Genomic DNA, 19,724 nt, shown 5'->3' on the forward strand with positions numbered 1-19,724 from the left:
CTTGTGCTATTGGGACCAGAGGAATCCTAGACTTACAGTCCGCAAGCACGTTCTCCGCATCACAAAATAACTTTTTTTTTTGTGGTGAGGGAAGGGCTGAGGTGGGATTTATGGAATCATGGAAAACAGATGTTTGCTGATCGGGGAGCTAGCGGGTGGTAGGGCGGAGACCCAGAACATGTGCACTACACTGCGGCAAGGAGCTTTTAAACTAGATCCAGGCCAAACTTACGCCTACAGGTCAAGGGGTTTATGACAGAGGAAGCGATATCGTGCGGGAGTATTTAGCAAAGAAGTACTTCTCCCCTCGGCCTTTGAAACCCAAGTACCACCCTGCCGTCTTGCACCAAGGGCCTTATCTCTTCCCAAGGGTTTTTTTCAAGTGTCAGTAAAGGGAGAATCCTGCTGGGAAAGTGCATGTATATGGCGGTCGGGTAAGAACAGCTTTGGGCTTGTTCTAAAGCCCCCTCCATCATTGAACGTACTCCCAATACCGACCGTCTAGCCTCACTCAAGGAAAATAACCACTCGGGTAAGTTACTGGAGAGCGACCTGCACACATCACCCCCCACCCCGGAACTGGAACCTAGTGAGAAATCAAAACCTTCTTTGGGAGGGGAAGTTGAAAGAAATTTCAGGAGTAAAATTAAAATATGGCTACGGCAAAAGAGACATGAGAACTATATCTCACGCCAAGCGAAGAAACACTGCTTTTAATAAGCAAATACAAATGGTTGCTCCTTTAATCAGCTTCGTCAGGGAACAGTCTCTCAAACTCTGACCTCTCAGCTTTCAATGAACTGGAACTGAATCGCTATGGATTTTTTAGATGCATTCATCACAAGTTTTTAAAAAGTGCCAAGATTTTTTTCCTTCCCGATAAATTGGGAAAGTAGTTCTTTTGTTCGAAATGCTTTGGGAGCCCGAGCCATTGTCTGTCAGCTTGAGAGCAGAAAGATTGTGAAGCAGTGTTCGTGTCTGTGTCTGTCTTGAGGGGGTTGTGGGACTGCGCTACAAAATGTGGTTGCCATGGTGACCGGGAAAAAAATGAAACCACTTTGAGTTCACCTGGGACCAACAGCCACACATCTGCTATTTTAAGAGCTGGGCTTCTGGAATCCACCTTAACCCTTTCTAGTGATATATTTCTCCCCCTCCTCTCCTCAAGGCGCTGGCTCCGTCTGGGGTTACGGTTCCGCAGGCCAGCGGCCCTGCAGTGCCTCACCCAAGCGGCCATTCTCCGTGCGCAAGCCTGCACATTCGGCATCAATGGGACAATCAACCAAGGGGGGCATCACAGCCAAGAATAATCCCGTCCTCATCCAATATGCCGACGCAGATGCCTTTACGGCGGAGGTTACTGGTTAGCGATCAGGCCGACTCCCCCCCCCCCTTCCCTAGCCAGGGATTTTGGAAACATAGAAGATAGGAGCAGGAGTAGGCCATTCGGCCCCTCGAGCCTGCTCTGCCATTCAATGCAATCATGGCTGATCATCCAAATTCAGTACCCAGTCCCTGCTTTCTCCCCATACCCCTTGATCCCTTTAGCCTTAACAAATATATCCAATGCCTCCTTGAATATATTTAATGAATTGGCCTCAACTGCCTTCTGTGGTAGAGAATTCCACAGGTTCACCACTCTCTGGGTGAAGAAATTCCTCCTCATCTCAGTCCTAAATGGCTTACCCCTTATCCTTAGACTGTGACCCCTGGTTCTGGACTCCCCCGCCATCAGGAACATCCGTCCTGCATCTAGTCTGTCCAGTCCTGTCAGAATTTTATAAGTTTCAATGAGATCCCCTCTCAGGACTCCAGCGACTACAAGCCCAATCGACCCAATCTCTCCTCATACGTCATTCCTGCCAGTTACAGCGCCCCACTGCCGCCACTCTCCCCCACTGACAACCGCTAACTAAGCACAGAGCAGGCAGTGAACCTGGGACTATCCTGCTCAACTCCACACTCCTTTTACCAGCAGAGCTATCTGGGGAAACTCCAATATGCGTTTTGAAAATATTACCTGACGGGTTCAGAGTTTTTATTCCATGGTGTGTTCGTGTGCTGTGTCCGCCCCTCTTGGTGAGTTCATGGAGCCAAGGCTCAGCACAACACGGGAGAATCGGGCATTCCTGCAGATGAAAAGGGTCACTCATCTCCCATAAGGCTTAGATTGCAGCCAATGTCTTTCGGAGGAAGAGGAGTGAGAGGGGTTGAGGACAAACATCTGAAAATGCTGCATCTGAATGGAATTTGACATCCAGCTCCTTGGACCGGTGATAAATGCAATGCTGCCTCACCTCGGTGAAGTGACTTCATTCAGCTGGGCAGTGTAGCTATTCCCCTGTCCCGCTCATGTTTAATTGCCCCAGAATTTGTTTTCAATCTACTAATAGCAGGCACCCAGTGGCTCAGGCCAAGCTGCTATCTTCGACTAGTTTGCCACTCAACACTTCAACAAGCACATGGCAGTTGACGTAAGAAAACTACTAGGCACTTGGTCTAAGCGTTAAACAAAGCTTTAATCAACTGTTTTACAACATGGAGGTCTAGTTGTGTCCTTCACTAGTTCCTGTTAAGAATGTCCTGCGCAAGCTGGGCCCGTGCCCGAGTATTTATACTCTCCCTGGACAGCGCCACCCGCAGGCCGCCCAGTATTATTACATAAGTCTTTCTTTCATGAATGACGGATTCATGTCAGCAGTAATGTCCATCCTTCTATTAACCTTTCAGCACACCTTTAAACATGGCCCGCAACCAGAGGTGCTTGCAACCCATGACTGATGGATGTCATTTTGCAATCACGGACTTGGCTTTTGCCCTCTCAGTGCCTTCACCATTTGGCTCAGGAGATATGGGAGAGTCATGAGCCGACATGCCTCCTGTAATTTTCCCTGGCCACTCTCCGAGTAATGAGGCTTGGCCTGCGTTTCGGACCACCTCAACCCTATAGTACAGGACAGACTTGTATCTTGATTCTCAAATGAAGTTTATATATATATATATTTAAAAAATTCTGTTGAAGATTGGTTGGAGGTATGAGACCTCGTATACAACCCCCAGAAATGTTACGATGGACACACACATGGAAATGTAGAGGGAGCTTTACTCTGTATCTATCCCGTGCTGTACCGGCCCTGGGTGTGTTTGATGGGGCAGTGTAGAGGGAGCTTTACTCTGTATCTAACCCGTGCTGTACCTGCCCTGGGAGTGTTTGATGGGGCAGTGTGGAGGGAGCTTTACTCTGTATCTAATGCGTGCTGTACCTGCCCTGGGAGTGATTGATGGGACAGTGTAGAGGGAGCTTTACTCTGTATCTAATCCGTGCTGTACCTGCCCTGGGAGTGTTTGATGGGACAGTGTAGAGGGAGCTTTACTCTGTATCTAACGCATGCTGTACCTGCCCTGGGAGTGTTTGATGGGACAGTGTAGAGGGAGCTTTACTCTGTACCTAACCCGTGCTGTATCTGCCCTGGGAGTGTTTGATGGGACAGTGTAGAGGGAGCTTTACTCTGTATCTAACCCGTGCTGTACCTGCCCTGGGAGTGTTTGATGGGACAGTGTAGAGGGAGCTTTACTCTGTATCTAACGCATGCTGTACCTGCCCTGGGAGTGTTTGATGGGACAGTGTAGAGGGAGCTTTACTCTGTATCTAACCCGTGCTGTACCTGCCCTGGGAGTGTTTGATGGGACAGTGTAGAGGGAGCTTTACTCTGTACCTAACCCGTGCTGTACGTGCCCTGGGAGTGTTTGATGGGACAGTGTGGAGAGAGCTTTACTCTGTATTTAACCTGTGCTGTACCTGCCCTGGTAGTGTTTGATGGGACAGTTTAGAGGGAGCTTTACTCTGTATCTAACCCGTGCTGTACCTGCCCTGGGAGTGTTTGATGGGACAGTTTAGAGGGAGCTTTACTCTGTATCTAACCCGTGCTGTACCTGCCCTGGGAGGGTTTGATGGGGCAGTGTAGAGGGAGCTTTACTCTGTATCTAACCCGTGCTGTACCTGCCCTGGGAGTGTTTGATGGGGCAGTGTAGAGGGAGCTTTACTCTGTATCTAACCCGTGCTGTACCTGCCCTGGGAGTGTTTGATGGAACAGTGTGCAGAGAGCTTTACTCTGTATCTAACCCGTGCTGTACCTGCCCTGGGAGTGTTTGATGGGACAGTTTAGAGGGAGCTTTACTCTGTATCTAACCCATGCTGTACCTGCCCTGGGAGGGTTTGATGGGGCAGTGTAGAGGGAGCTTTACTCTGTATCTAACCCGTGCTGTACCTGCCCTGGGAGTGTTTGATGGGACAGTGTAGAGAGAGCTTTACTCTGTATCTAACCCGTGCTGTACCTGCCCTGGGAGGGTTTGATGGGGCAGTGTAGAGGGAGCTTTACTCTGTATCTAACCCGTGCTGTACCTGCCCTGGGAGTGTTTGATGGGACAGTGTGCAGAGAGCTTTACTCTGTATCTAACCCGTGCTGTACCTGCCCTGGGAGCGTTTGATGGGACAGTTTAGAGGGAGCTTTACTCTGTATCTAACCCGTGCTGTACCTGCCCTGGGAGGGTTTGATGGGGCAGTGTAGAGGGAGCTTTACTCTGTATCTAACCCGTGCTGTACCTGCCCTGGGAGTGTTTGATGGGGCAGTGTAGAGGGAGCTTTACTCTGTATCTAACCCGTGCTGTACCTGCCCTGGGAGGGTTTGATGGGACAGTGTAGAGGGAGCTTTACTCTGTATCTAACCCGTGCTGTACCTGCCCTGGGAGGGTTTGATGGGGCAGTGTAGAGGGAGCTTTACTCTGTATCTAACCCGTGCTGTACCTGCCCTGGGAGTGTTTGATGGGACCGTGTAGAGGGAGCTTTACTCTGTATCTAACCCGTGCTGTACCTGCCCTGGGAGTGTTTGATGCTGAATCTGGATGCCTGAAATGGAGCATTCCATCCCAAGCGCTAACAGCAAAGTAAAACCGCAGCTCTTGCAGCCGGCAATCACATCAGAAAGTGACTGCGAAAGTGTCCAAGTAACAGCGACATGAAAACAGAGTATGTTTTTCTTGTTAGATCAATTTAAGGTTATAATTTGGGGCTGTCTGCTGGATATGGATCGAGAGACGCTCGGACTAGTTATTGATTAAATGTTGCTTCATTCCAAGAGACACTAAATCGTGTTGTGCTCAGAGAGGATAAAGCGCACAGGCTATGGGACGGGATTCAAGCCTTCCAAACAGGTCTAGTACTGGCCTCTTTCATTACACGTCGAGATTACAGGTCCACGGCCATGCTGCTTGCTGTTTTGAAAGGAGCCCAGTTGATAATACTCCTCAGGCTCTTACAGACTGTGAGTTGGCAACTTCTCCAGAACTGAGGCATACAGAACAGGAAGGTGTAAGATTCAATCTTCAGTCTATGCCGAGTTAGCTGATCAATTGAGTGACTCATTTTTTAAAGGTGTATCTCTCGGTAAATGCACCCCACCCCCCCAAATGTTGTCACTAACAAGGTGGTCCAGATTTGATCCGTGGCCTGTGCTGATCTCAGCCAGTGTGGCAGTAGAGGGTGCAACAATTAGCCTGTGTATAGAGAACCATAGAATGATACAGCACAGAAGGAGGCCATTCGGCCCATTGTGCCTGTGGCGGCTCTTTGCTAGAGCTGTCCAAAGGAACAAAAAGCCAGCCAGGGTTGCTGCACCATATGCAGGAACACTGACTGACATGAATCAGTCATTCATGAAAGAAAGACTTATGAAATAATACTGAATGGCCTGCGGGTGGTGCTGTCCAGGGAGAATATAAATACTCGGGCACGGGCCCAGCTTGCGCAGGACATTCTTAACAGGAACTAGTGAAGGACACAACTAGACCTCCATGTTGTAAAACAGTTGATTAAAGCTTTGTTTAATGCTTAGACCAAGTGCCTAGTACTTTTCTTACGTCACTGACCGAGGACAGAAATTTCCCCTATTCCCTCCCCCCCCCGCCCCCCCCCCCACAATTGCGGTCAAATATCCTGTCAACACTCACTGTCCAAGTTCACACATGAAGAATGGGCATTTGAGCGAGGTACCAGGCAACGGCCAACACCTATAAAACACAGCCCCCGGAGTCAGAACCTTCAGACGAGGAGGGGAGTGTATTGGGGGGAGGGGGGCGGTTGAGGCAGGAAAGTAAGACATTCCCAGGATCACCACACAGCGCAATTAATTTGAAAAAAATGTTATGGGTCAAAAGGGGCCAACCCCAGGTACGGCTTGCTCTGTTAATATTTTGATGTTGCTCTCGTTTTGCAACCGAGAGCCAGGTATGGAATCTGACACACAGACATGCGTAAACACTGGAGCAAAGAAGGACCTGGTATGGCAGTGGATTTGTCATTGTGTTGTGTGAAGGTAAATCACAGTAATAGAGCTGTGTGTTAATGGCCGGATACAGCTGAGTGCAGAGTCAGACACCGGGGTACTTAACCTCAGTGTTTCGACCAGCCCCCTCATTATCGACTCGCTCTCAATTCATGAGAGCGGATGAGGCGCTGTTAGAAACATAACAGGACATTTTGTACTCTAGAAGCATATATATAACTTAGTCCTCTGTCAGTTCAGTTCAATTCAGTTCTCAATAAACTGATAGTTGATGCAATCTAAAATATGGGGCTATATTTTACGCTCAGTTAGTATAAAGTGGGGAGCACGGCTTTACAGTGATGTCAATTTTTCCATTAAAATCAGTGATGGAGTGTAATATATCCCATCATTTTTCTTTTCTGCAATTTTCTCCTCAAAAGGGTTGACTCGTGCTGAATCAGGGGTTCCACGAGCAAAGGAGGAACTTCTTTACCCAGAGAGTGGTGAGAATGTGGAACTTGCAACCACAGGGAGTGGTTGAGGCAAATAGTGTAGATGCATTTAAGAGGAAGCTAAATAAACACACGAGGGAGAAAGGAATAGAAGGATATGTTGATGGGGTGAGATGAAGTAGGGTAGGAGGAGGCTCGTGTGGAACATAAACACCGGCATGGACCTGTTGGGCAGAATGGCCTGTTTCTGTGCTGTAAACTCTATGTAATTCTATCTAAGGCAGCTCTCTGGTTCCTCGTCCAAGTGACCATTCTTCAGGTGTCTCAATACGTGCAGTAATAGTGAGCAGGAGCCTTGGGTTGTCTCCTCCCCTACTGCGGGGCCACAGAGGTCAGCTGAAGCACCTCAACTGCTGCAGCTGCTAACTCAACGCAAGATTGGGGCTGAACCCTGGGACCTGCCCAGGCCGTGCAGCTCAGTTCCACCTGGTTGGGTGAAAATAGTGCAAGCCATCTGAAGAGGAACATCAACTTATTAAACGACCTCCCCTCATTCAGCAGGAGTCAGTCAGACCTTATTCTGCCCTAAGTTTCACAGAACCGACTCGGTCTTTTCTGAGGCCAATCATTTTTTCAGTATATTTTTCCTGGATTTTCTTCTCTGTGTCTTTGTTTTGGCTCCAATTTCGTCCATTCATCTGCCCCTCTGTCTGCCTGCCTCTCCCCCCTCTGTCTGTCTGCCTGCCTCTCTCCCCCCTCTGTCTACCTGCCTCTCTCCCCCCTCTGTCTGCCTGCCTCTCCCCCCTCTGTCTGTCTGCCTCTCTCCCCCCTCTGTCTGTCTGCCTCTCTCTCCCCTCTGTCTGTCTGCCTCTCTCCCCTCTGTCTGTCTGCCTCTCTCCCCCTCTGTCTGTCTGCCTCTCTCCCCCCTCTGTCTACCTGCCTCTCCCCCCTCTGTCTGCCTGCCTCTCTCCCCTCTCTGTCTGCCTGCCTCTCCCCCCTCTGTCTGTCTGCCTCTCTCCCCCCTCTGTCTGTCTGCCTCTCTCTCCCCTCTGTCTGTCTGCCTCTCTCCCCCTCTGTCTGCCTGCCTCTCTCCCCTCTGTCTGTCTGCCTCTCTCCCCTCTGTCTGTCTGCCTCTCTCCCCCCTCTGTCTGTCTGCCTCTCCCCCCTCTGTCTGCCTGCCTCTCTCCCCCCTCTGTCTGCCTGCCTCTCCCCCCTCTGTCTGTCTGCCTCTCTCCCCTCTGTCTGCCTGCCTCTCCCCCCTCTGTCTGTCTGCCTCTCTCCCCTCTGTCTGCCTGCCTCTCCCCCCTCTGTCTGTCTGCCTCTCTCCCCCCTCTGTCTGTCTGCCTCTCCACCCTCTGTCTGTCTGCCTCTCCCCCCTCTGTCTGCCTGCCTCTCCCCCCTCTGTCTGCCTGCCTCTCTCCCCTCTGTCTGTCTGCCTCTCTCCCCCCTCTGTCTGTCTGCCTCTCCCCCCTCTGTCTGCCTGCCTCTCTCCCCTCTGTCTGCCTCTCTCCCCCCTCTGTCTGCCTGCCTCTCTCCCCTCTGTCTGTCTGCCTCTCTCTCCCCTCTGTCTGTCTGCCTCTCTCCCCTCTGTCTGTCTGCCTCTCTCTCCCCTCTGTCTGTCTGCCTCTCCCCCCTCTGTCTGCCTGCCTCTCTCTCCCCTCTGTCTGTCTGCCTCTCCCCCCTCTGTCTGTCTGTCTCTCTCCCCCCTCTGTCTGCCTGCCTCTCTCTCCCCTCTGTCTGTCTGCCTCTCCCCCCTCTGTCTGTCTGTCTCTCTCCCCCCTCTGTCTGCCTGCCTCTCTCTCCCCTCTGTCTGTCTGCCTCTCCCCCCTCTGTCTGTCTGCCTCTCTCCCCCCTCTGTCTGCCTGCCTCTCTCCCCTCTGTCTGCCTGCCTCTCTCCCCCCTCTGTCTGCCTGCCTCTCTCCCCTCTGTCTACCTGCCTCTGTCTCCCCTCTGTCTGCCTGCCTCTCTCCCCCCTCCTGTCTGCCTGCCTCTCTCCCCCCTCCTGTCTGCCTGCCTCTCTCCCCTCTGTCTACCTGCCTCTCTCTCCCCTCTGCCTGACCCTCTCTTTCTTTTCCCTCCCTAGCTCCTCACTCCACCTATCTACTCCTCTCTCTCCCTCTCTGCTCCACTTTCTTTTTCTGTGCATCGTCCCGCTCTCCTCCTCTCTGCCCCCTTTTAACTCTTCCTCTCTGCACTCTCGTATCCTGTCCGATTCCATCTTTTGCCGTGGCCTGCCATTTTCGCTCACTTTAATTCATATGATCTGCAGACGGGGAAACATTTCCTGATAAAATTCTAACAGGACTAGGCAGACTAGATGCAGAAAGGATGTTCCCGATGGTCGGGGAGTCCAGAACCAGGGGTCACAGTCTAAGGATAAGGGGTAAGCCATTTAGGACAGAGATGAGGAGGAATTTCTTCACCCAGAGAGTGGTGAACCTGTGGAATTCTCTACCACAGAAGGCAGTTGAGGCCAATTCATTAAATATATTCAAGAAGGAGTTCGATATATTTCTTAAGGTTAAAGGGATCAAGGGATATGGGGAGAAAGCAGGGACAGGATACTGAATTTGGATGATCAGCCATGATCTCATTAAATGGCGGAACAGGCTCGAGGGGCCGAATGGCCTACTCCTGCTCCTATCTTCTATGTTTCTATGATGTACAAAATTGCTGTCGATATGGGAACAAGCGGATTTTGTCGCACTGTTTTCTGCCTGCTTCATTGAAAAAGTATTTTTCTTTTCTTTTTCAGATTCTTCTTAAAGTTCTTTCTCAAGTGCAATCAGAACTGTTTGAAAACAGCTGGGAACCCACGGGACATGCGCCGATTCCAGGTACTGCTTTAAATTCCACACTCGCCTCCAACTGTATCACAGTAGGGAAAGGTCAGGCTGAAGGTTACCCTGGAACGGGATATCATCATCCCAGTGAACTCATGTAAGATTTGTGAAGAGACTGTGGGCAATGGTGCATTCCAGAGATGTCATGGCACCCACTGTGGGCCCCCCGCCCAATAAAATATACTTTTCCTGTGGAGTGGGAACCCTGCTTGATTTCTTTTCCTCTCCCAAGCCCAGTGATGCCAACTGTGGCACACGCTACCACTGTCCGTCCTAGCTGAGATTGGCTAACTCAACCCAAAAAGGGGACTGCGCCCAAGATCATCCCCATTTGTATGGCTCAGTACCGCATTGGCGAGTAGCCTTATTCACGTGCCAACCAGGAACTCCTCTTGAAGGCGGAAATTACGTTAAAAAAAAAAGTTTTAATGGGCATTGAGTGGGGGCGGAGGTGGGGTGGGCTGGATGGTGACACCAGCCTTTCACCTCCGGGACCCTTGGCTCAAATCCATCTCCACCGAGGACCTTATAGAGTCATAATGGCACAGAAGGAGCCCATTAACCTTATGTGAAATCGGTTCTGGCGGTCTCACTCCAGTTCCTGCTGTGCATTGGCTTACAGTACAATGTGGACTGCCAGTTTCGCTCACTTTAATTCATATAATCTGCACACGGGGAACAGTTCCTGACATTCAGCAATCTCGTTTAGAGAGGCCACAGGATGGCTGTGCTGGGAAATGGAAAAATTGTTTTGACTAGTCCAGTGGGAATGCCTCACTGATGTTGTCTGAGACACATTGCTGGGATAGCGTAGAGGGAGCTTTATTCAGCATCTCACCCATGCTGCACCTGACCTTGGAGTGTCTGATGGGACAGTCTAGAGAGAGCTTTACTGTATCTAACCCATGTTGTACCTAAACTCGGAATGCTTGGTAGGGCAGTGTAGAGGGAGCTTCACTCTGCATCTAAACCATGCGGTCATTTAGCTGGGAGTGTTTGATGGGGCATTTTGGTGGGAGCTTTATACCCGTGCTTTATCTGACCTGGGAGTGTGTGATCCTGATCCTAGGTGCTTGACACATAAAGTGTTCCATTCCCCAGCACGAATATCACTCATCTTGAGGATCACAAAATTATAAAAAGGGTCATAACCACACAATTAGGCAGCTCAACGACATATCAAATGGACTGGAAAAATATCTCATTATCCACTGGAGGTAAACGGGACAACAAAGACCCCCCCAAATCATCACATGGAACGCATTTAATCACAATGTTCTCATCTGGTTCTTTGGCAGGAACTAGTCTTTTTAACAGATTACGACACCAGCAGAAAGTGTAGACCATGGGAAAAAGATATATATCCTGAAATCCCAATCCTAACTGCTTTTCCAAGATGCAAGAAGTTTTTGTAGCTGGAAGGATTTATGGCCAGTGTTTTGGGGATTTGTGTGGGATCGCGTCCGACCCCCCCGCCTCCTGGATCCGAGTTCAGTGGATTGCAGTTTTTTGAAAGTCGAGCAATGCAGAAGAAAAGGGAACAGGAAATGGAGGGAGGTGTTTCAGGAAGTTGTCGGGAGATGACTGATGGACTCCAGATGGGGCCGGGTCAGTTTCAGTGACCCAGGAAACTGACAAGAGGGACAATCGCTGGCACTGGCCAAAGTGCTCGGCCCTCCCCACAGCAATCGCAACACATTACGGCAACCTCGTTTAAATGATTAAGTAGACTGATTCACTCATTTCACAGATTATGTTACATCCCAAACATGAAGCCTTCCACAGATGCCTTTATGTTTGCCAGATGCAAGAAATTAATTTTGTTAATTCCCCTCCTCGTCTCTCCTGAAGACAGGGATGCGTTTTTTTTTGCAAAAACCTAGTCGTCCTCTGTAATCTCACCCCAGTGGCTATTCCTCATGCACCAGCCTGGACTTTTGAGTGTGAGGAGCATCAAAGCTCAGCCTGTTCTTGTCCTTACCTTTCTTCTTCTTCTTCTTAGGCAGTCCCTCGGAACCGAGGATGACTTGCTTCCACATTAAAAATGAGTTCTCAGGTGACTGATGAGTCCAATGCGGGACCTACAGTCTCTGTCACAGGTGGGGCAGACGGTGGTTGAAGGGGGCGGGCGGGTGGGGTGCTTGGGTTGACATGCGCTCCTTCCGCTGTTGGCGCTTGGCTTCCGCTTGCTCCTGGCGGCGAAGAGACTTGAGGTGTTCGGCGCCTTCCCGGATGCTTCTCCTCCACTTTGTGCGGTCTTGGGCCAGGGATTCCCAGGTGCCACTCACACAATCAGGATAGGAACTATGGCTGGGTTTTTAATCTCTTTGCCGAGTGCAGGGCGCTGAGGCTAATTCGAGCAGCAGGAGAAACGGTTTCCAGTGGCAGAAGGGTCGGTAACCAGAGGGCACAGATTCCAGGCGATTGGCAAAAGAACCAGAGGCGACATGAGGAAGCGTTTTGTTTACACAGCGAGTTGTTGTGATCTGGAACGCGCTGCCTGAAAGGGCGCTGGAAGCAGATTCAATAGTAACTTTCAAAAGAGAATTGGATAAATACTAAAAGGGAAAAAAAAGAATTACAGGGCTGTGGGGAAAGAGCAGGGGAGTGGGATTAATTGGAGAGCTCTACCAAAGAGCCGGCACAGGCACGATGGGCCAAATGGCCTCCTTCTGTGCTGTATCATTCTATGATTACTGTTTCCCTAACTGAGATCACCTAACTCGGCACAGCCTAGGCACTTGATCCTGGGTCACCCCAGCTCACGATCTGCCAACCGCTGCATTTACCAACTGGGCCAGTAGGGGAGCTCCAATGCTGATCTTTGAAAGGAAAAATTGAGACAAATATTTTAATGCTCCTCCTCTCATTTTGAAGTTTTTTACTTATACCCCCCCTCGACGAGCTCCCGGTATGGCGCGCGCCCGCTCCGCTGGCACGGAAAGCCGGCAGGTGTGCGGCCTGTTCACAGAGTTCTCCCGTTGCCGCCGCTGAGCTGCTTGCAAGAAAACGAGCAAGACTGGCCCCCGCGGTCTCTCGCCGGCATATTGCCTGTCTCCTCTGACTCATCGCCCACACTCCGCCCTGCCACACACCCAACACCAGCAGGTCATTACTCAGTAAAATCTCAGGTGCCTGTTAAAAAATAATTGACTTTGTGAACTCTGCTGAGTTCTAACATAGAAGATAGGAGCAGGAGTAGGCCATTCGGCCCCTCGAGCCTGCTCCGCCATTCAATGAGATCATGGCTAATCATCCAAATTCAGTACCCTGTCCGTGCTTTCTCCCCATATCCCTTGATCCCTTTAGCCTCAAGAAATATATCCAACTCCTTCTTGAATATATTTAATGAATTGGCCTCAACTGCCCTGTGTGGCAGAGAATTCCACAGGTTCACCACTCTCTGGGTGAAGAAATTCCTCCTCATCTCAGTCCTAAATGGCTTACCCCTTATCCTTAGACTGTGACCCCTGGTTCTGGACTCCCCCGCCATCGGGAACATCCTTCCTGCATCTAGTCTGTCTAGTCCTGTTAGAATTTTATAAGTTTCAATGAGATCCCCTCTCATTCTTCTAAACTCTAGTGTATATAAGCCTAATCGACCCAATCTCTCCTCATACGTCATTCCTGCCATCCCAGGTATCAGTCTGGTGAATCTTCGCTGCACTCTCTCCATGGCAAGAACATCCTTCCTCAGATAAGGTGACCAAAACTGCACACAATACTCAAGGTGTGGTCTCACCAAGGCCCTGTACAACTGCAGCAAGGCATCCTTGCTCCTGTACTCAAATCCTCTCGCTATGAAGGCCAACATGCCATTTGCCTTCTTAACCGCCTGCTGCACCTGCATGCTTACCTTCAGCGACTGGTGCACAAGGACACCCAGGTCTCGTTGCACTTCCCCTTCTCCCAATCTATTGTCATTCAGATAATAATCTGTCTTTCTGTTTTTGCCACCGAAGTGGATAACCTCGCATTTATCCACATTATACTGCATTTGCCATGCATCTGCCCAATCACCCAACCTGTCCAAATCGTACTGGAGTTGCTCAGCATCCTCCTCACAGCACACACGCCCACCCAGCTTTGTGTCATCTGCAAACTTGGAGATATTACATCTAGTTCCCTCATCTAGATCATTTATATATATATATTGTGAATAGCTGGGGTCCTAGCACCGATCCCTGCGGTAACCCACTAGTCACTGCCTGCCGCTCGGAAAAAGACCCGTTTATTCCAACTCTGTGCTTCCTGTCTGCCAACCAGTTCTCTATCCAAGACAGTACCTTACCCCCAATCCCATGTGCTTTAACTTTACATGCTAATCTCTTATGTGGGACCTTATCGAAAGCCTTCTGAAAGTCCAAATACATCACATCCACTGGTTCTCCCTTATCTATTCTACCAGTTACATCCTCAAAAAATTCCAGTAGATTAGTCAAGCATGATTTACCTTTTGTAAATCCATGTTGACTTTGTCTGATCCTGTCACTGTTTTCCAAGTGCTCCGCTATTACATCTTTTATAATGGACTCTAGCATTTTCCCCACTACCGATGTCAGGCTTACCGGTCTATAATTCCTCATTTTCACTCTACCACCCTTTTTAAATAGTGGGGTTACATTAGCTATCATCCAATCCACGGGAACTGTTCCAGAGTCTATAGAATTTTGGAAGATGACCAGCAATGCATGTACTATTTCTAGGGCCACTTCCTTAAGTACCCTAGGATGTAGATTATCAGGCCCTGGGGATTTATCGGCCTTTAATGCCGTCATGTATTAAAGAAATAGCTCTCATAACCCCGGATTGTGGTTACCACCCGATCATTGATACATTACTGGCCTATCAATCATGCGAGCATTTTCTTCCATTTCACCGCATTAATCTTCAGCCTCCCCTTCTGTTGTAGTTCTTCACTTCTCTGTTGATTCAGCCTCTCATATAGAATCATAGAACAGTGCAGCACAGACGGGAGGCCATTCGGCCCATCGAGTCTGCGCCGGCTCTTTCGAAGAGCAATCCAGTTAGTCCCACTCCCCCGCTCCTTCCCCATATCCCTGCAATTTCTTTCTCCTTCAAGTATTTATCCAATTCCCTTTTGAAGGTTACTATTCAATCTGTATCCACCACCCTATCAGGCAGCGCATTCCAAATCCTCACCACTTGTCACGTAAAAAAAGTTTTTCCTAATGTCGCCTCTGGTTCTTTTGCCAATCACCTTAAAGCTGTGCCCTCTGGTTATTGATCCTTCAGCTATTGGAGACAGTTTCTCTTCATTTATTCTATCTGAATCCTTCCTGATTTTAATAACCTCTATCAAATTTCCTCTTAGCATTCTCTGCTCCAAGGAGAACAACCCCAGCTTCTCTAGTCTATCCACGTAACTGTATTCTCTGCTGAATTTCCAGCCTTTTTCTCACCCTGGGGTAGATTTTCTCTGTGTACTTGGTATTCCAAAATCATAACGGAGTTCTTTATAAACCCATTTAGGATTTTACTATATCTAGTGCGTACTAGATACAAGACACTGGGATGGACTTTTCAGTCCCAGTGCTCACAGAATCACAGAACCACAGAAACCCCACAGTGCAGATAGAGGCCATTTCGGCCCATCGAGCCTGCACCAACACATATCCCACCCTATCTCCGTAGCCACAGCTGAAATTGTGTCTGCATCTATAAATTACAGTGCTCTGGCAGCTGTGGACCTATCAGTTGGGCAGAAACTCTTAATATATATTTTCTCCTGGCAAAAGCATATTTCCCTTTAAGTGGCTGCTGCAGCCCTTTAAGTAGCTGCACCAGTGCCAGCAATCCAGTCTCCCCCACTGTGTGAGCTCCCAGCTGTCGGAGGATCAAACACTGAGAGCTTGCATTGAAAACGTCAATGAACCAAAAGCTCTGACAGGATTGGCTACAGCAAGCATGGATTGGTGCATTACTCTGATGCACACAGGTCCTGCCAATCAAGCACGGTGGCACAGTGGTTAGCACTGTTGCCTCACAGCACCAGGGACCCGGGTTCGAATCCGGCCTCGGGTGACTGTCTGTGTGGAGTTTGCACATTCTCCCCATGTTTGCGTGGGTTTTCTCCGGGTGCTCCGGTTTCCTCCCACAGTCCAAAGATGTGCGGGTTAGGTTGATTGGCTATGATAAATTGACCCTTAGTGTTAGGGGGATTAAATACGTGGGGTTACGGGGATAGGGTGGGATATGTGTTGGTGTAGGGGTTACGGGGATCAGGTGGGATATGTGTCGGTGCAGGCTCGATGGGCCGAAATGGCCTCTATCTGCACTGTGGGGTTTCTGTGGCTCTGTGGCTCTGTGGCTCAGTGGGTAGCACTCTTGCCTCTGAGTCAGAAAGTTGAGGGTTCAAGTCCCATGCCAGACACTTGAGCACAAAAATCTAGGCTGCACTGAGGGAGTGCTGCACTGTCGGAGGTGCCATCTTTCAGATGACATGTTAAACCAAGGCCCCGTTTGCTCTCTCAAATGGACGTAAAAGATCCCATGGCACTATTTCGAAGAAGAGCAAGAGAGTTATCCCCAGTATTCTGGCCAATATTTATCCCTTAACCAACATAAGGGGAAAAAAACAGATTATTTGGTCATTATCACATTGTTGTTTGTGGGAGCTTGCTGTGTGCAACTTGGCTGCCGTGTTTCCCACATTACAACAGCGACCACACTTCAAAAGTACTTCATTGGCTGTAAAGCGCTTTGAGACGTCCGGTGGTTGTGAAAGGCGCTATAGAAATGCAAGTCTTTCTTTTCTTTTCAGGAAGTGGGCAAAAGAAGTCTTGCCTTATTCAGTTTTAACTCGCCTCTTTCATCTGAGCTGTTCGCTCTTTGTCCCTCTTACCGCTCTCACTGATGTGCATCTCATACCTCTCACAGCAGATCAGCCTTTGGGGAAAAAAGACAACCGCCTGAACCCCAATAATATTTGACTCATGGGCCGCAGTCTCAAGCTCATAAGAGAGAAGGTGAACATATAGTTTAGACTTAACTACATTTTCATAGAGGCAGTGAATGTGTGGAACAGGCTCCAGGGAGACTAGTTAACAGGTTGGCAAATTCAACAGGGAGAGGGTTGGATATTTGGTGAAGGAAGTGAGAGATATGGAGTGATGCGTAATATTTTCTGGACTTTGGAATTGGTCTGGTGGACTTTAGTAGTCTCACCCAGTGCTGTACATTATTTTGTTCCCTCGTCCCAGTCCCTCTAGCTCTTACCCGTCTCCCATTCTTCACTGCCAGCGAGCATCAAAGCCTTTTTAGCTGAGGATTTTCATTTGAAATATCTCAAAGCATCAGCAACAATGATCTAACCCGTTATGTCCAAACAGTATACTTTCCCTTTGGCTGTTCAAGGCTTTAACCCAACTACTAATCATTTAACCTTTTTTTAAAAATGTTTTTGTCAGCTAGTTTTGTATCAAAAGGTTCAGCATCTGTTTAGAATTTTCAAAAAAGGCTTGCATTTCTATAGCGCCTTTCATGACCTCAGGACGTCCCGAAGTGCTTTGCAGCCAATGAAGTACATTTTGAAGTGTAGCCACTGTTGTAATGTAGGAAACGCAGCAGCCAATTTGCGCACAGCAAGCTCCCACAAACAGCAATGTGATAATGACCAGATAATCTGTTTTTGTTATGTTGATTGAGAGATAAATATTGGCCCAGGACACCGGGGAGAACTCCCCTGCTCTTCTTCGAAATAGTGCCATGGGATCTTTTACGTCCACCTGAGAGGGCAGACGGGGCCTCTGACACTGCAGCACTCCCTTAGTACTGCACTGGAGTGTCAGCCTAGATTTTTGTGCTCAAGTCTCTGAAGTGGGTCTATGAACCCACAACCTTCTGCCTCAGAGGCAAGCATGCTACCCACTGAGCCACGGCTTTAAAGATCTCAGTGTTTGCCACAAACTGTTCAATAGCCATGAGCTGCTGACGCTGTGTGAAACAGCGACCATTTTTTCATGATGCATCTTCAGACAACCTCATTAGAAAGATTTGCACTAAAATAGCGCATTTTCACATCTTTCAGAAACATTTCAAAAACTTCACATACAATGAATTACTTGGAAGCACAGGACTGTAGTGGAGGCAAATGTGGTAACCATTTGCACACAGCAAGATCCCACAAACAGCAACAAAATGAAAGGCGTTAATTGTGTTTTTGTGGTTTTGGTTAAGGGAGGAATGTTGACCAGGACACTGGGAGAACTCCCTGTTCTTCATTGAATAGCGCCAGGGGATCTTCAACATCCATCTGAGCCACCTAAGCAGGCCTTGATTTATCGTTTTATCACAAGGATGGCACCTCTGACAATACAGAACTCCCTCAGTACTGCACTAGGATGTGAGCTTAGATTATGAACAGGAAAAAGCCATTGGGCCCCAACGAACCTGCCCCTTTTTCAGAAACCAACCCAACTTTGCACCATGTCTCTTAAATCTATCGATCTCCAGAAATGCATCAATTGCCTCTTGAACCCAGTTGTACCGTCCACTTCAATGGCCTTTCCTGGATAGTAATTAGGAGCGGGAATACTGGCTGGTATTTTCCCTCGTACACTCAGGAAATGGTGGCCAAAGGTAACAGCCCTACTGTTGCCCCGGCTAAGATTAGCTAGATCACCACCGACAATGGATGAAACTCGGCACCTTCCCGGTCTGGGTGGTTCAGTTCCACATCGGCCAAATGAGCCATCAGCAGCTACTTTCATGCTTTCCAAGTCCCTTGTGCGGGCCGCTGATTGCTTGCTGGAGAGCGCGATTTTGGAGACTCAGATCAGTACATTAAGACTGTCTGCAAAAAGGTTCCATCCACACCAAGTTCCATCTCTCTGCACCTTACTTCACAGGTCGTTTTATCAACAACCATTAACGTTGATGGTCATGTGCTGGCTGTCTCCGACAACATGTTTGTGCACAACAACTCTAAACATGGACGGAGGGCCCGACGCCTCGACCCCACAGAAGGTACGTCCTTTATTTTCTCTAGGGTATATACACTATGCACGTTATAGTTTCTCTGGTGTAGAATAACAACACCCACCGTAAGCCCAGTTCCATCCACTGTGTGTGTCTCTGGGCCTCAATTAATGGCCTACCCGACCATGGGATATTAATTGGATTCAGCACTGTTCCTTTGCCATTTACTGCTGTGCGCGAGAAGAAGGAAAATGGTGAATTATCCAGCTTCCACATGGCCGGGCCCTCTTCAAATAAAACTATTTAATGTTCTATAGGTTTTCTTTCTCTTCATATGGGGAAGCACCTGGCCTCCATTTTTGCAACTGCCCAAACGATTGGAGTCAGGACTTCACTGTGTGAAGACGTTGTTCCGGGGTTGATTTTCCTGGAGCCATCAGGTGGGGTTTCAGGCATGTGGGGGGGGGGGGAAATCCCGAATTTGGGGGTCCCGACACCATCCCACCCAAAACCCCGCCCCACGCAAGTTTCAGGGGCGGCGGGTACCCGCCCCACACTGGGACCCGCCGAAACCAGGCGGGAAGGGATTAGTGCCAATTAACTGCCTGTTAACAGGCAGTTTTTAGCCTAATCCCTATTTTGAGGGGTGTCGTGTGGGATTCCTGACGGCTCCAAACCACGCCAGGTTAGAGCAGGCGGGCCGTCGGGTTGAAGGAGTTGGAGGGGTCGCGATGTTGGCGCTCAGGTGAGTGATGGGTGCATGAGTGCAAAGGTAAGTGTGTTTGGTGTGTCTAAAGTGTGTAAAGAACTTTTACTTACCTGTACTTACCTTAACAGCCTTTCTTCCTGTAGCTGTCGGGAGCCCATCACTCAGCCGACACTTAAAGCTGAACGGCTGCGATCTGTGAAAAGTGACAGCCTTCAGCTTTGAGTGCTGCTGAGAGTTCTAACTGAGTCTGTGCAGAAGGACTCATGTTAGAACTCAGACTGTCAGTGTTTCACAGCTTCAAACAGCTGTGAAACACTGATATTTCATCTGTCAAGAACTCTTGACAGATGAAATTGCAGTCTGTGACGTCACCTGTTGCCGGGTGGCCCTTAATTGGCCTGCTGAGCCCGCTGGGCGGGCTCTACAAGGTCAATCAAGGGAAAATCGCGCGGATTGG

At 49.1% G+C, this 19,724-nt stretch overlaps 1 protein-coding gene across 7 annotated transcripts in view; it reads left to right on the forward strand.

The window, feature by feature from the left end:
- Positions 1-19,724, forward strand: part of LOC147097931 (transcription factor COE2) — a 362,047-nt gene that overhangs the window by 260,581 nt on the left and 81,742 nt on the right. For all 7 annotated transcript variants that reach the window (XM_085971014.1, XM_085971015.1, XM_085971013.1 and 4 more), the window contains 2 exons: positions 9,531-9,612; positions 18,489-18,606. In XM_085971014.1, coding sequence (XP_085827140.1) covers positions 9,531-9,612; positions 18,489-18,606 — 200 coding nt within the window. The remainder of the gene's footprint in view (positions 1-9,530; positions 9,613-18,488; positions 18,607-19,724) is intronic.

This window comes from Somniosus microcephalus, chromosome 30 (genome assembly GCF_052327205.1).
Source record: "Somniosus microcephalus isolate GS21.2 chromosome 30, FLI_Smic_1.0, whole genome shotgun sequence".
In the NCBI taxonomy this organism is placed as follows: Eukaryota; Metazoa; Chordata; class Chondrichthyes; order Squaliformes; family Somniosidae; genus Somniosus; species Somniosus microcephalus.